This window comes from Alosa alosa, chromosome 1 (assembly GCF_017589495.1).
Source record: "Alosa alosa isolate M-15738 ecotype Scorff River chromosome 1, AALO_Geno_1.1, whole genome shotgun sequence".
In the NCBI taxonomy this organism is placed as follows: Eukaryota; Metazoa; Chordata; class Actinopteri; order Clupeiformes; family Clupeidae; genus Alosa; species Alosa alosa.
The window spans coordinates 42,986,470-43,001,675 of record NC_063189.1 but is presented as its reverse complement, the minus strand read 5'-3'; the positions used below and the strand labels follow the sequence as shown (position 1 = coordinate 43,001,675).

Genomic DNA, 15,206 nt, shown 5'->3' with positions numbered 1-15,206 from the left:
AGACAATGCACAGAAACACGAACGGATTGAGGAAAGACTACTCTATATGACAACACATCTGGACACTCCAGTCAGTGTGAATTAGCAGTTACCCTAAGCCATTCAAAACACGGTACTAAGTTGAATCTCTATATCAGTAATGATGTTGATATGACATCCAACTGTAAAGAGCACCATACTCCAGATGAACATCTACTCTTATTTTTCCTGCCCCCATCTTTAGGATTACTGCAGTCCATGGTACTGTACAGTGCAATTCCCACAATGCACAGAGATCAAAATATAAACATTTAATTTTGATTTTGCAATGCTAATTTATCATACACTATATCATACTCTATTTTCTATTTCTAGTTCAGGTATTCATACAGTGAATCATGGCGTGTTAGTCACTAATTTATACTGTTTATGAGCCATAATAATTGTGCGGTGACGTCACCTTTCACTCTGGCCTAACTAGTCGTGCTACAGTTTACACAGGTTCCTACAGAGATTATGGACCTGTTGAGTTCTCAATGCTTAATCAGACCAGTTTGATGATAGTGTTCTATCACAGTATTCTTCCTCAACCTGGAAAGTGAGGACCACTGATCACTAGGCCTTTCCCTGCCCTTCCCTGGAAGCATCAATCGATGATAATTTAACATTTTCCGGAGATTCCAGAGGGGTGTGACTGAGCAGGGAAACCCTCACAGAACACTGAAATGTCAGTCAACCATCATGTCCATCACAAACAATGAAGCTGAAAAACTTGGAAGTCGCATGCTTGAAATACTAGAAAAACCTGAAATCAACTTTGACCAGTTTTTAAGAAAAAAACTTGTTGACCTGTTCTTATGAAAAACCTGAAATCAACTTGTTGACCAATTAAAAAGAAAGAATACTGCACTTAGTATTTAGTCTGTCAGAAAATAAACCAAAGCCTAACATTTTATAGGTCATGGCCCACTTTGTGGTTACACACACACACACACACACACACACACCCACACACACACCCACACGGGCCTTGAATGTTTTGAAAAGACCTCATTCAGTACCTCCACCAGGAAACGGCAAAGCTCTTTGAAAGGTTCCAGTAGACTCTCGTCACGAATCTTCCTGATGACCAGGACATTGACTGGTGGCTTGTTCCAAGTCAAGCGCTGACTGGCTGGGTCTTGGATATGCCTATGCCAAGACATAGGAGACATAGCATTCCACATGTGATTTCAGCAATAAGTAAGCGCTACCTCTACCCCGCTTATGCAACACAACTCAAAGGGCTTTGAACGAACTGAATGCTACACACACACACACACACACACACACACACACACAGACTCTCTCTTTTAACAACAGCCCAACCAGAATATCCAGACTGGCAGATTAACGTTTTCAAAAATGCAATCTCACCAGTCACAGCACAGGTCAACGGAATAGAAAACTATCAGAATTTACAATGGCAACAAATAATTTGCATAAACTTCAACAACAAAATGACACACAATAAAAAATATTAAGTGCCACTAGCTTGTAGCCATCCATGAACTGTACCATTTTTCCCCATCCTGTTTCATGCAGTGAAGAGCAGGCATTTTGACCTCAGGCTGTGGGAAGGGCTGAACCTCTGTTCGCTTGGCGTGTTGACTGGACATGAGGTCCAGGCAGGACAACTGTGATTTACTCTTCCAACAAGGTATCGTGTGCGGAGTGCACCTTCCCACCAATCCCCAACAACCAATCAGAGCTAAAGCCAGCTGCCTTATCTTATCGAATGACACAGGAATCGGGAGGGCAACGACAAAACTAACACATGATGTCTCAAGCAGCAGAGATTCCCTGAGCGTGTAACAACAATTTGTTTCACTTACATGATTGAGGTTGGGTTGGGTAGAATGCAGGCTTTGGGTCCAAAATGAGTGGTTGGATATGGTCCATGAAGAAAATGGGGTCGTCTGAAATTCATGGCATGAACAATATAAGACTCACTTGTCTATTTGGAAAACAATATAAGACTAATTTGTAAATCTCTGCAACTGCATTCGTAGATTTACAACCAATGTAGGTTATACAAGAGTGAACAAATATACGTTATTTCTGTTCATCTGTTTTACTGCTACATAAAAACACATGGATTACTGGGAGTACCTGCACCTATCCCATCTCTTGGGAGAGCTATCAGACGTCTCTACTGTCGAGCCCGTGGGTTCGGAGAGCTCATGTTGTCCAGGTAACCTCCGCGGTTCGCCGCCCCACAACAGCTGTTCTTGACCATCCAGTCGTCGCTGCGACCTCTTCACTTCACGCCGCCTGCGAGGTGATTTCCCCTGACGCTCCCTCTGTCTAGGTGGCCGGTCAGACGCGGTACAATTCGCCTTGCTTTCTGTCTTCTTGATAGGTCGCCTCTCCTCCACACCTTCCATTCTACAAGGCCGTAAATCACGTTACAGAGTTCAACCCACTAAATATAAGGACACTTATCTAAGTGTGTTAGCCAACTGCCCAAATAAATCCATTTCAATCACATATATACCTAACTCGACAATTCCATTCAGTATCTTCCAAAGAGCACCGTTTCAGTCACTGGTGACAGACAATAACTGTATGTAAATGTAAACTGACATGGATATAAAGTTGTAACATTGCTGGCTAATAAGTAATGTTATTGACTTTCTAGAAAGCTGGTTACATGATCAAGTTTGATCCATCAACAATGTATATAAAGCTATTGCCTGACGTTATGGGACGAAATCAGTCATTGAAGAATACTTTTAGTTGCGGTTAAGACAGGTAAAATTGACAATTCAAACATGAGGACATTACAAACTTCCCCAGCTAACGTTAACGTTAGCTTCCTAAAAACGCTAAAATCTCTTAGCCAACTAACATTATCGCTAAATAACCAACTGTTAACTTGCGAATTCTAATTTCTCTTTCGTTTTGCGAACATTCACCTGGTTAAACGATTGTGTTGCTCATAAATGACAGCTGGAGTTAACAACCAACACGGAGTTTTAAAATAGTATATTGTGTAGCTAGCTAAAAGCTAACTTACCTCCTAAAAAGCTAATTTACAGTGGCATTACAGCTCTCTTTATGTCTGTCACATAACATATTGTTAGCTAGCAGGATTAGCTCATCGTTCGCTAAGTAGCACTAGGTAGCTAGCTAGCTAACTACTGAAGATGAGGCGAGTTACCCCGGAGTTTGGTTCAAAAACTAGCGACAAGTATCTTATAGTACCATGTAATCGTTAACAAACAATATAATAATCATATTACCTAAAATAACGATAAAAAGAATGCGGTTGTGTTAGCCATCTCCGGTGTATGGGCTAGCTTACGCTTGAGATCCAATGCTGGCTACCTCATGACTGTATGCTGTATGACGCGCTGACGTCATGCAGAAGTTCTTAATGTTTTGGTGAAAAAATGTGTCAGGCCTTCACCAAGACTATTTTGGAGTTGCTGGTTGAAAAACTAAACGACAACATAAAAAGTAGTTACTTATATTGACTCAACTTCTTAATAAACACGTGTATGGCCAAAGTCCTCCATGATGTTTCTGTTAATCGGCTTAAGCCGGGTTGCCATTATGTAGCCAATTTAAAAGTAGCCTATCCTCGAATGCTAGTCTAGTATTGTCGTGTGAGTTGTAACCAACTTGTGAAACCAAGACGTAGCCTAGTCTGATTTGGAGACTTCTTTAGCCTGAGACAGTCACCTCAAAGCCTCACGGGTGTCGTGTAGGCCAGAGGTGACCGTACAGCCCCAGGATCCGCCAAATCAAAATACTTATGAGTTCGCAAGTTGAGGTAACCCATAGTGACTCATCCCTGTCTGGGGAATAGGCCTACAAGGGAAAGTCTGGCCAAGCTGGTTTATGATGGCTCAAAACAAGCTGAGACAGTCACCGAAGAGCCGTGGTTATCCTCTTTGTAGGCTATTCCTAACCCATCTTACACAACAATCACAACACTTAGGCTAAGGCCCTTTATTCCCATGACGCGTCAATTTGTCCCATAAACATGTTGAACATCTTGGCCTGACGGGGTAGCCTAGTGGGGTGACTGATTTCCGTCGCGTCCAATACATTTTTCTTAAACCTGGCTATAGGATTTACATGAAGTGATGTAGCCTATGCTGCTGTTTCAGTAGGACTATCAAGAGTTTGCCCAATTGCCAAAATTGGGCAGCGATCTATCTACAGGGGCAATTTCACTGTTGTACCTATGTCTGACTAACAATTTCCTCAAAAATAAGGTTGGTGCATTAAAAAATAAAGTCGATCTCACCTAGCCTACAGAACATAGTTTAATTGCGTTCTTGACTAACATTTAGGGGAGTGTCCTGTTGGAAATCCCCAATGCCCCTGTCTGTCACTGAACTTTCCAAAAACGGGAGGGGGGTCAGTGTTTATACCGGATCTGTGTTTGCATATTTACTACGTTTCATACACGTGTTTCAACACTGCATTTCGGTCGTTGCTTTTACCTTACCATTACCTTACACATGCCAGTTATGGATCCACCAGTTGCCTGCCTGCAGCCTACTTCCAAAACTCCAAAGCTGCTTGCTGTCAGATTTGGTTCCGAGGGAACAAGTCAGTGTATCAACAACACTCAATAACAGTTTATGTGATGTCTTAATCAATTAAATTCCCAACAGCTAGTTCTGGACAGGTTCTGGAGTATTCAACTAGCCCGCTCGTCGGCACACAAAGCTTGCCGACGAGACACAAAGCTTGCCGACGAGACTGCGCAGTTGGCACCCGCTTCCTAATTTGGGCTTTGGGTTGCCAGGTTTTAGCCTATGACAAAACGGTTGAAATTGAAACTAAGTGATCGTGTATGTGTAGGGTGTATTTCATACACAATCTGGCAACCTGAATGGATCAATGCTTTTAAAATGAAGTTTGATGGCCATGCAAATTACGGGAGTTTTCCGGGAGAAATAACAAAACGGGAGTGTGCTAGGAGATGACCTTGAAATACGGGAGAAACCCGGGAAAAACGGGAGTGTTGACAGGTATGATTTAGACTATACAAATGTCCAGGAGATGTCACTGGAGAGATGGTTATCGCAGAAGTGCAATCCTTCAATCCCTGCAGAGGTGCAATCAAAGATTATACATAGGCGGAGCAAGATTTTAGCAAGATTCCATCAACCTTGCTAAAAGGCCAAACCTGCCTTAGCCTATTTCGAGGTCTCACTCATTTTAGTGAGTTCCGTTCCATTAGTAGCCTGGCGAGCCAGACCCACATTAAAATGTAGGGTCTGGGCACTCACCGTTCGCAGTGCTCAGTCGAGGGGCGGGACAATCCGTTGTCTTTCAAATTCCCTCTGCACGCAATAGGACAGCGGCAGCGCTATGAATCCCATGCGTTTCCCACCAGCGGAGCTAGTTGGCTAGTTCAAACGTTTGCCAACATAATAAAAGCCTAACTCGTGTCACACTGTTCGCCAGCAGCAACATCCATCTTATTTGTTTTCAAGTAGCAGGGAATTCAAGCCAAACCATTGCAACTCTGCCATCAATCATTATGTTAAGCCCACCTAACGACTCTATACACGATTTCAATAGAGCATCACAGTCCCGCCCACAGGAGTTTCCGGAAGTAAGAATTCAATGCAATTTCTCCATTGACAATTCGGGTATAAGCCATAAAAACTTAACTGCACATGGTAGACTCACAGAAAATCTTAATGTGAATAAAAACTTTCTAGACGAGCATTGGTACTTGTATCAACAAGGATTGTGGTTTATATATCACACGAACTTAGTCAGGGCCAATACACCATCAAATACAGTGTTTCCCCTACAATTTTTTCTAGCAGCGGTGCTGTTGATCGTAGGAAGCCCCCCCCCCAAAAAAAACATTTGAAAAAATGACTCCTTAAATGGTGATTTTGTGAAAGAAATGGACAGATTGAGTTACAAATTGATTTGTATTGTAAATGGACAGATTGAGTTACAAATTGATGACATAACCATCAACACAAGCATGATTATTGCAGTACTTGAACAGGATTATTCATGTTTTTCTTTCACCTTTTTCATTTACATTATTAGTATTAGCCACTGTACAACTGTACACTGTAGGCCACTGTACAAACTATTACTATTTAGAATATACAGTGCTGTGCATAAGTTAAGACATTTATATATAATGTATTTATTTACGATACATGATGCATTAAAAAATAATTGATGTCCTATTTTTTATTTTTTTATTAAGGCATTAAGACAAAATGCAAAATATGTTTTTTATTCCTCCCTTTAGTCAATTTCAGCATGGGTGTCTTAACTTTTGCACAGCACTGTATAAACTATATAGACTTCTCTTTCATGCCATTACACTGTATTGGTGCTGTGCAAGTCGAATTGAGTGCCTGTCACTTTAATGCCGTGACGGCCCATGACGCTGGCTTGATTCTCACGGCTACAATTAGCAGGCTAGGTCAGTGGCTGAACTGCATTTAGGGTGCTTATAACCTGTGTTGTGAAGTAAAATATCTACTAGGAAGATTGCAAAGACTTGACTGTGTAAAGAAATAGGTCTTTATTTTAAAACGTTTCCAACTGTTTATTACTTGAATGCAAGATGACTATTGCCACAAACGTTTACCTCTTTTAGGAGAAATTTTAAGCGGACATGCAATTGTTACCATTCTATTAAACCAACGTTCACCGACAAACGATCAGGAAGCGGTTCTTCTTCCTACTCGGATGAAGTTGTATCTCCAAAGACATTTTGTGCAACAGTTTTGACTCGAGTTTTAGCCAGGTTTTAGCACTGTAAAGTTGAATATGGAGCATAGCACAGGCAGAATCGGATGAGGACGCACTGGAGGAAGTGTCACAGTACTGCCAATCAGAGGTGAATTCATTAGCATGTCATTAATATTCATGACTAGAGGCGAAATCCAGTCGTTCCTCCCCGCCCACCTTCCCCACCAAACTAGAACAGCATGAAACAGATGCAGGACAGCATTTTTTATCACCAGAACCGGCTCACAGGGCATTCATCAACACTACAGACCACTGCAAAATTAATGAAAAAACGATGAGATGAGACCTTTAAGCTAACTTAGTAGCATTGTTGTGCATGGTGCATAAGAATATGTGGATGAAATGAATTATGTTTCCCATGTCATTTGGTAAAATAAATGGTCAAAAATTCGAAGAAAATCTATCTTGGATAAGTGCAGATAAGTGTCTTGTATCATATCTATAATTTTGGTGAGCTCTACAGGAATTACAAACTATCTCAGATGTAATGCTTGCGTATCCTATTACTCAAATTCAATTAAACCCACCAATAGGCTAGCTAGACCTTAGTTTCACAGCCTAGGTATGTTAGCAACACAGGGCTTGAAAGCATTGTCTGTATCACAAACAAAAACTAAACAATGCGTGGATTTATCTGGGAATAGGGTACTGAAGGTAGGGGCGAGCTATCTCGCTGGCGTATTTAATTTGGTTCCTTGGTTAACATAATGTAGGCTACGTTTTTTGCACAAAATTGCGTCTGCTAATAAACTTAAACATAAACACAAACAAGCGTGATCTCCTGTGGAATCCCTGACTGCGCCTTCAACGTTAGCCTACTATTATTTGTTGACATGAAACCTGAACGAACGGCAGCTGTTCCTGAAGTTCACTTGCGTCTAGGGTTGGGCACCGAAACACGGTTCTAATATGGCACCGGTGCTGACGCAAACGGTAGTAACTGCATCGAATAACAACATGGATTTCGGTGCCTCATTTCGGGTGCTTAAATCTCGCTTTTTTTTTTTTTTACGAGGCATCACTGCATGTCATGCGCCATCTCTAACTCTTGCTCTGATAGCAACACATCCAGATACAGTTAGCTAACATAAACACTGGATGTATAAACCAGAGGGGTCACCACTATAGGCGAAAGTGGACAGTGTTTGACAGCTTATGGAGCCCAAGTAGCTTTAAAGCGATATCACGAGCTCCTGTCAAAATCTAGCAGTGGGCCTAACTACACACAAGCAAAAGGCTATCACAACTATAACAACATCAACAGTATACGTTACACAATATCTTTGCTAATGCGCTTAGCTGGCATTTATTTGAAATGTTATCAGCAAAGTTGTAAGATGAACATTTTATTTCACGGTGTGTTCTAAACAACATAATGGCATGATATTAATCGTTCATATGCATGAGGTCCATATAGCATCACAATGAATATGAAGATCATGTTAAAAGTTAGCTGGCGAAAACATAAATATGTAGGTTACATACCCGATGTCACTGAGCTGTCAAAGAGGCTACGAACCCTCCATTGCTTTATCGCTAATTAAACTCAGCTGACTGGTATAGCGATAGCCATAGTTGCTGTTAAAATGCCTAGCACTGGGAATCTAAACATTTCAACACTGACATGTAGCCTAACATGTTCAAAACTTTTAATGCGTGTTATGGGGAAGACATGAAATTTCTTGAACCATTTGTGAACACACTAAATTAATTGGAAAATAATTCAGAAAGAGTCGCTGTCAGATTAGCTTGCTTGCAAATGCCGTTGTCCATGACCTGGCAGTTCTATATGGCAAGCGGGTTTAACATACCTTATGGCAAACCGACTACACTGGGTAAACTTGAAAGCAGAGCTTACCATTGTGTGTGCATCCATGGCAAGCTGTTTTAACCTTTAAATGTAGGCTATTATGCGTAGGAGCAATGAGATATTGATAGTAAATTGAATAACAGTTCAATTTCCTCTTCAAATGTGTCTTATCAATAAAAAAAGCAATTCCTGCTTTAGACCATTTTAATTTAAATACAAAGTACCGGTTCAGGCACCGTTACGGCACCGGCACCGTTTTAAAAGTATTGATTTAGCACCGGTATCGGATAAAACCCAAACGATACCCAACCCTACTTGCGTCTATATTTTTTTTTAAATTAGGCGACTTTTTTTGCAGTGGCGCTTGAATTCCAGGAGCGGCGCTGCGCCGCTGATGAATACATTGTAGGGGAAACACTGAAATAGAACACTGTAAATGCTAGTTTGCACACTTAACTTTTCAGTCATTAGCCTTTCAGACATTAGAATGTCATTATAATGCTGCTAACATTAGCCTACATGCTGCAACACAGGTATGAAATATATTATGTTTTAGTGACTTTGTTGTTTCTATGAAACATTAACTTAGTCGAGGCATAAAAAGCCCTGTATATCTCCATTAAGTACTTAAACCTTTGAACTAGCTAGCTAGCTGGTAGCACAGGCTGGATGCTACCACCGGCTAGAACTAGACACTGCAGTAAAATGCAGCAAACCGTCCATGCCCCCGTGAATATTTTACTGTTTCAATGATGAAATGAGTGTCCAAAGGGGTGAAAACCACTTTAATTCGGGTCACATTATTGACTGTTGTGTGTCGAGGGTCAGCTTGTGGGTTTTGTAAGGGCCAGCATGAGGGACAAGACCTATCAAACCTACTGTACGAAGTTGTGTGGTGAGTTTTGCAGGGAGGTTGGTAATGCTAGTTAACATTAGCTAGGCTACTGTAGCCTTCATACTGTACGAGCCATATCATCAATCATTAACCTAGAAATACTTCTTCGTACATTTAATGAACATTTTGTGTAATAATTCACAGCAAGTTAAACTGAAATAAACTGAATATGGTGGTCCAAGAGCAGACCATGCATCAGGATGGCAGTCAGATACGAAGCACTGTACAATGTTGCTAACGTAACGTTTACCGCTTTCACACACACACACACACACACACACACACGATATAAAATACGCGATGGTAAATATAACATTCAATACCAAAACACTATTATTTACACGATTACTCCTGAAATAACTGCTATTAACTATATAAAAATCATTGTTTGGAGGAAAGGGTTCGCGTGCTCTCGCAGGTTGGAAATGATTTCGCGCTGGTTCGTGCGCTTATATATTTTTCAGTGAGGTGGTTTATGGGATGAGTAGTTCCTTCGCTCGGAAATGAAAATATGTACACAGTCTTGTACCTTTGACTTTTTTTGGACTTTCTCTTCGTTTTTTCACTCGAAATGATATGTTGTATGCTTATGAGTTACGCCGTAGCCGATTAGCCTAAGACATGCTCTAAAACTCTTTAGATACGGATTTTGTCAATGGGAGAAATGAATGGGAAATTTACTTCCGGAAACTAAGCTCTCTCGGAGGAGGGGCGGGACTGTAATGCTCTATAGACCTCTCTAGAATAAGTCCCGCCTCCGTAACTTCCGTATTCATCCAACTTCCGGGCGTCGATTGTCTATGGGAAATAACCAAGGGGGCAGGCGAATTCCCGGAAGTAGAAGAATCGACGTAGGCTGGAGGGACCCTCTCTGCTAACTCCCATAGAAGCCCATTCATTCTAGGATTTTTTTTAAATACCATAACTTATATCCTGTGCTGATATTGTAGCTTCTGTGTAATCCACATAAACACTACAAAGGCAAAACAGACTCCACTACCTCGTCCGTAACGTTGGTTACCCGTAAGAAGAATGGTTAGCTTGTTCGGTTGGAGGGAAGCTAGCTTTGACGTAATCTCTCTTCGGCGCCCGTGGGAGATAACCGTATTGTTTGGATAAGAAGCTCAGTCCACCTTACTGTCTATGACGGTAACTCATAAGCAAAACCTAGCATACACGACCGTTATGTTAAGGTAAAGCATTACACAGAGGCAACCTAATAATAACAAAAAGTAAACCTAATTTTTTTAAAAAACGCAGCAATCATTTCAGAGGTTTTCATGGATTGACCGTGAGTTCGAAAAGTGGAAAGAAGATTAGCTTCAAGGCTATAACTTTGTTTTGTTTTACCATGACTGTTTTGAAGATGATCATGTATGGTAGCTTCAACATTAACACACGACTTGGTGAGGATGATATTAATAATAATACATAAATAAATAAATGTTTAACTTTGATGACTTTGAAGGCGAAGGAAGTGTGAGAAGAATTTCTGTGTATCTATCATATGAGTTACAAGATTCAGTTCTATGGCTAACGTCACAAAGTTAAGTGTGAGTCTGCGCAGTACTGGGGGGACCAACTGAAAAATCGTTCTATTTGACTCAGTGCCCTCCCATTGAAAACGACGGAGTCTGTTCGTCCATTTCTTTTACTGTCTATGGAAATAACATGGCGTTTCGAAATATCATACCGGTAAAACATCTGTAGGTAGCGAAGTAGAAAAAGCTGGTGGGCAGATTGGCCTACACACTTCTGCCATCTAGTTTCCACTGGATTTTTGATTGTCGGTGCCGTTTAAGTAGTATACTGTAGACTATACTATTTAAACGGCACCGAAAATAAAAAAATCCAGTGGAAACTAGAGAAGTGTGTAGGCCAATCTGCCCAGCAGCTTTTTCTACTTTGTCACCTACAGAGTTTGACAGGTACGATCTTTCAAAACGCCATGTTATTTCCCATAGACATTTGACGACCGAAGGTTGGATGGATACGGAAGTTAGGAGGCGGGACTTATTCTGGAGAGGTCTATGGCCTGATTAAGTTTCGATTTCTGGAGCTCACAAAGCCAACGGAGAGTTGCTAGACTAGCCCTAGCAGCAAATTAATTTGCTGCCGCTAGGGGCGCGTCTAGATTTCTAGGCTATTCCATTAGTGTGGTTAACGTGAATCCCAGCTTGGTAACTGGGATTTTATTTGAATTAATTTATGCCACAGAACTAACCTGAGCCGCTTCGGGAATCCGGATCGCACGGGTAAAAATAAAAAATAAAATGAAAATAAAACCGGCCGCCTGTTTTGCGGACTTCTCAATAAAGCATCGGGAACTAAAGTAGCCTAGGTTAAGCTTAAACAACCACTGAAATAGCCTACCGGTATTTTAACTTAAGGTAGCACGCTAGCATAACGTTAGTTAGCTCACCGTCATGCTTATATCAAAGCACGAACTTTTCAGTTAAAAGTTAGCATTCACCCCCACCATCACTAAGTTAATTTGAAGTTTGTGTTGTCAATATAGGTGAATATAACCGCTGGTCAAGTTTTAACTTGCTGTTTGCACAAAGGTTTCTTTTTTAAAAGTATATCAAGAAAGAAGTGGTGGACTGGATGAAGCGCTGAAGATGACGGACTTTTCTAATCAGGATTTCTGGAGCAAGGTAAGGCCCTAAATTATAAGAATATCTACAATTCAAATTTGATACCTTTTTCTTTTTTCCTGTCAAAGAATCAGGAATTACAAGATTAAAACAATGCATTTTTGACAGCAGCCAGTAAATGTAGACGTGTATTAGAACATTTTAAACTATGAAGTGATGTATAAAACATTTGATTGTATTATTATTTCAAATGACCTTGTTTTGACTTAACTCTTGTTTTGTCTGTCATGGTGATGATTGTAGGTGCTGCAGGACTTCCAGCTACTGTTTGGAGAAGATATTTCCTCTCAATTTATGGAAGTGGGGAATTTTTCTGAAGCCAGAAATCATCAAAGGATCCAAGAACCTCACCAAGACACCCATGTGGGACTCTTGATTCCCAAACACCACTTTATGATACACCAAAGTCCTTTAGGCAAGTCCCTCAACTCTGCGGCCATATTGCACATTTTGGGCCCTTATCGGGCATCTATTTCGGGCAGAACTGCGCATGTGCAAGGCTTCACAACACCGGCCTCGCTCCAGCGGCGAGATCACAACACTTGATTGGTACCGTGTATTCACAACACATCACATGATTGGCACGATTCACATGTTGTCTTTTGGCCACGGAAGGTGCTGAGATGTGGATACACTACCCCAGAGCACTGTAGACAATCACATAATTACGCCAGTCCAGTAAGTATACATGTTTTTATATTTTGCCAGAACTTCCTGATGTTTAAACATGATTATTTAAATCCATTCATGAATTGTAACAATGAGGAACAAATGTAATGCCTTTAGTATATTGCTTTTTATGAATGTCAGCTGTATTGTTTCAAACTAGATTGTGGATTTTATCCAAACATTGTAATGTTTTTTTGACACTGTCTTGACAGGTTTGAAATTAAATATGTTGAACCGTGAGTAAATCTATTGGTGTAAAATAATTTCTAAATGAGTTAATATTGTTTTGTTGTCATAGGTGTTAAATGCTATTTTGGTGAGCGTACAAACCTAACAGTGTTGCATAATTTCTGCATAAGAGTAAGTGGTACTCTCAATCTGTATTTCTTCATATTTTGGGGATAAATATGATCTTTAAAGTGGTACATTTTACCTTATCAAGTGCTGAAAGGACACTGAATCAGAGTTTTCATTTTATTATTTCAGTGTTGCAGAAGTTACTATTACAGGTGTTGAAGTTACTCAAAGTAGTGTCAAATGATGCCTCTGAAAGAGTGCATTTGAACACTTGTGGTGTTAGAAATTTAACTCTGTGATAGTGTTAATATTTTAACTCTGGTGTCCAGTGTTGGGAGAACACTGGACACTTGGACCCATATATACCCCGAAACGGGTGTAAAATGTACTCCTACAGAGTATCATTTACACTGTCCAATTTGCTGTGTGAATACACTGTAAAAAAATGCGATCTCTGTGGGCAGCCCTTGCTCCAGAAACGGCAACAAACCTGGGCAAACTTAGCCCATAAAACATAACAAACTGTTCCAGCAAATCACAGACGAATTGTGCGTTTAGGAGAGTTTCAATTGTACGGGAGGGAGGGGGAGGAAGTAGCGAGCTAGCCCTCGGTTTTGTTTGAAAGTCAAAGTATGTGTAAGTAAGTAAGTGACGTTATCCAGCATTGCATCGCAGAGCAGAAACATGGAGTATTAGGGCCACACATGAAGAAAAAAAACGAGATTAAATTCAACATGTCGACCTGAAACTTATGTTGAACAATTGATTTTTACCTTTCTCCAGTTCATTCAGCCGTTCTCTGAGTCTGGTGATACCCCTTTTAGCTCCAGCCTAGCATAGATCATTGAATCGGATTAGACCATATCTCGCCTGCTAGCATCACGTTAAAAAGTGACTAAGATTTCCGGTCATTTTCCTATTTAAAACTTGTCTCCCCTTAAGTTAGAAAGTGTAATAAAACCAACGGAAAATGAAACGTGGCGATTTTCTAGGCTGATTTGGCATGATGGAACTATACTCTCATTCAAGCGTAATAATCCAGTCACTAACCAATTTGTCTGCTGCAGCTAAACCTTGTTGCTGGAAGTTAGCTGACAGGGACTATTTTCAGGTGCTGCATAATATCATTGTGCTGCTGCGCTCATGGTGTTCCTTGATTATTACGCTGGAAGGAGAGAAGTTCCATGTCAAATCAGACTAGAAAATCGCCACGTTTCATTTTCCACTAGTTTGGAGAGAGAACGAGTGCTTGAGTCACCACTTCGGGGCAAATTCAGCCATGTGCGTAGATAAAAAAAGAGCGCAACTAAGCGCTTTTTTGCCTGTGCACATTCTGCCCATCACTTGAGTCTGTCATCTGGGCATTCTCCCATTTACAAATCTGTTACACCCACAGCGCGCAAACTCGAAATCAGGGTGGCCTTTCTCATTGGTGGACTTTCTCATTGACCTTCTTATTGCCATTTAAATCCATAATAATTGGACAATGGAAGGTTAATTCCACGTCAAAAGTTTTTGAAGTGAGGGTACTCTCTAGAGGTCTTAGATCAGGCATTTCCAAAGGCAAAGAATAGAAATGATTTGTTTGCCAAAAGTCATTCTCTTTAAAGCGTAACTCTCTCCAAAATGCAACCTAGGGTCTTTTTGTGAATGTACCCAAGTCAAAGTTTGGTTTAAAAGCATAATTAGGATGGAAGCGCCACTTTTAAGATTGACCGTCGTTTCAGGTCAAATGGGAGTTATTTTAAGGGCCCTATTTTAGTGATCTAAAACGCATGGTCACTAGCGAATAGCTTAATTCAATTTAGTGGGTTGTCCACATTGGGAGTGGTTTTGTTATTAAACGTTATCAAATGTCAGGCGGATGGGCACAACAAGGCGCTCCTATGTTTCTTAATGGGTGTGTTTTGGGCGTAACCAGAGACTTTCTAATGAAGAGACAACACTCAAAAAATCCTCCATAGAAATGCATTGGGTTAGTGTGTGGCAGTTGTCTACACTTAACCCGCCCCTTCTGCGGCAAAAAACACAACATGTGAATACATTGCCAATCATGTGGTGTGTTGTGAATACATTGTGCCAATCATGTGTTTTGATCTCGCCA

At 40.7% G+C, this 15,206-nt stretch overlaps 1 protein-coding gene across 3 annotated transcripts in view; it reads right to left on the bottom strand.

Moving 5' to 3' along the window:
• Positions 1–15,206, bottom strand: part of nadkb (NAD kinase b) — a 37,277-nt gene that overhangs the window by 6,986 nt on the left and 15,085 nt on the right. The window contains exons 1-4 of one of the 3 annotated variants that reach the window (XM_048240202.1): positions 3,264–3,377; positions 2,131–2,406; positions 1,854–1,937; positions 1,041–1,170 (exon numbers count right to left, since the gene is read on the bottom strand). In XM_048240202.1, coding sequence (XP_048096159.1) covers positions 1,041–1,170; positions 1,854–1,937; positions 2,131–2,405 — 489 coding nt within the window. In that variant the 5' untranslated portion in view covers position 2,406; positions 3,264–3,377. Of the gene's footprint in view, positions 1–1,040; positions 1,171–1,536; positions 1,656–1,853; positions 1,938–2,130; positions 2,407–3,263; positions 3,378–15,206 lie in introns of those variants that run through there. The other 2 variants (XM_048240210.1, XM_048240218.1) reach the window with 2 other exon arrangements.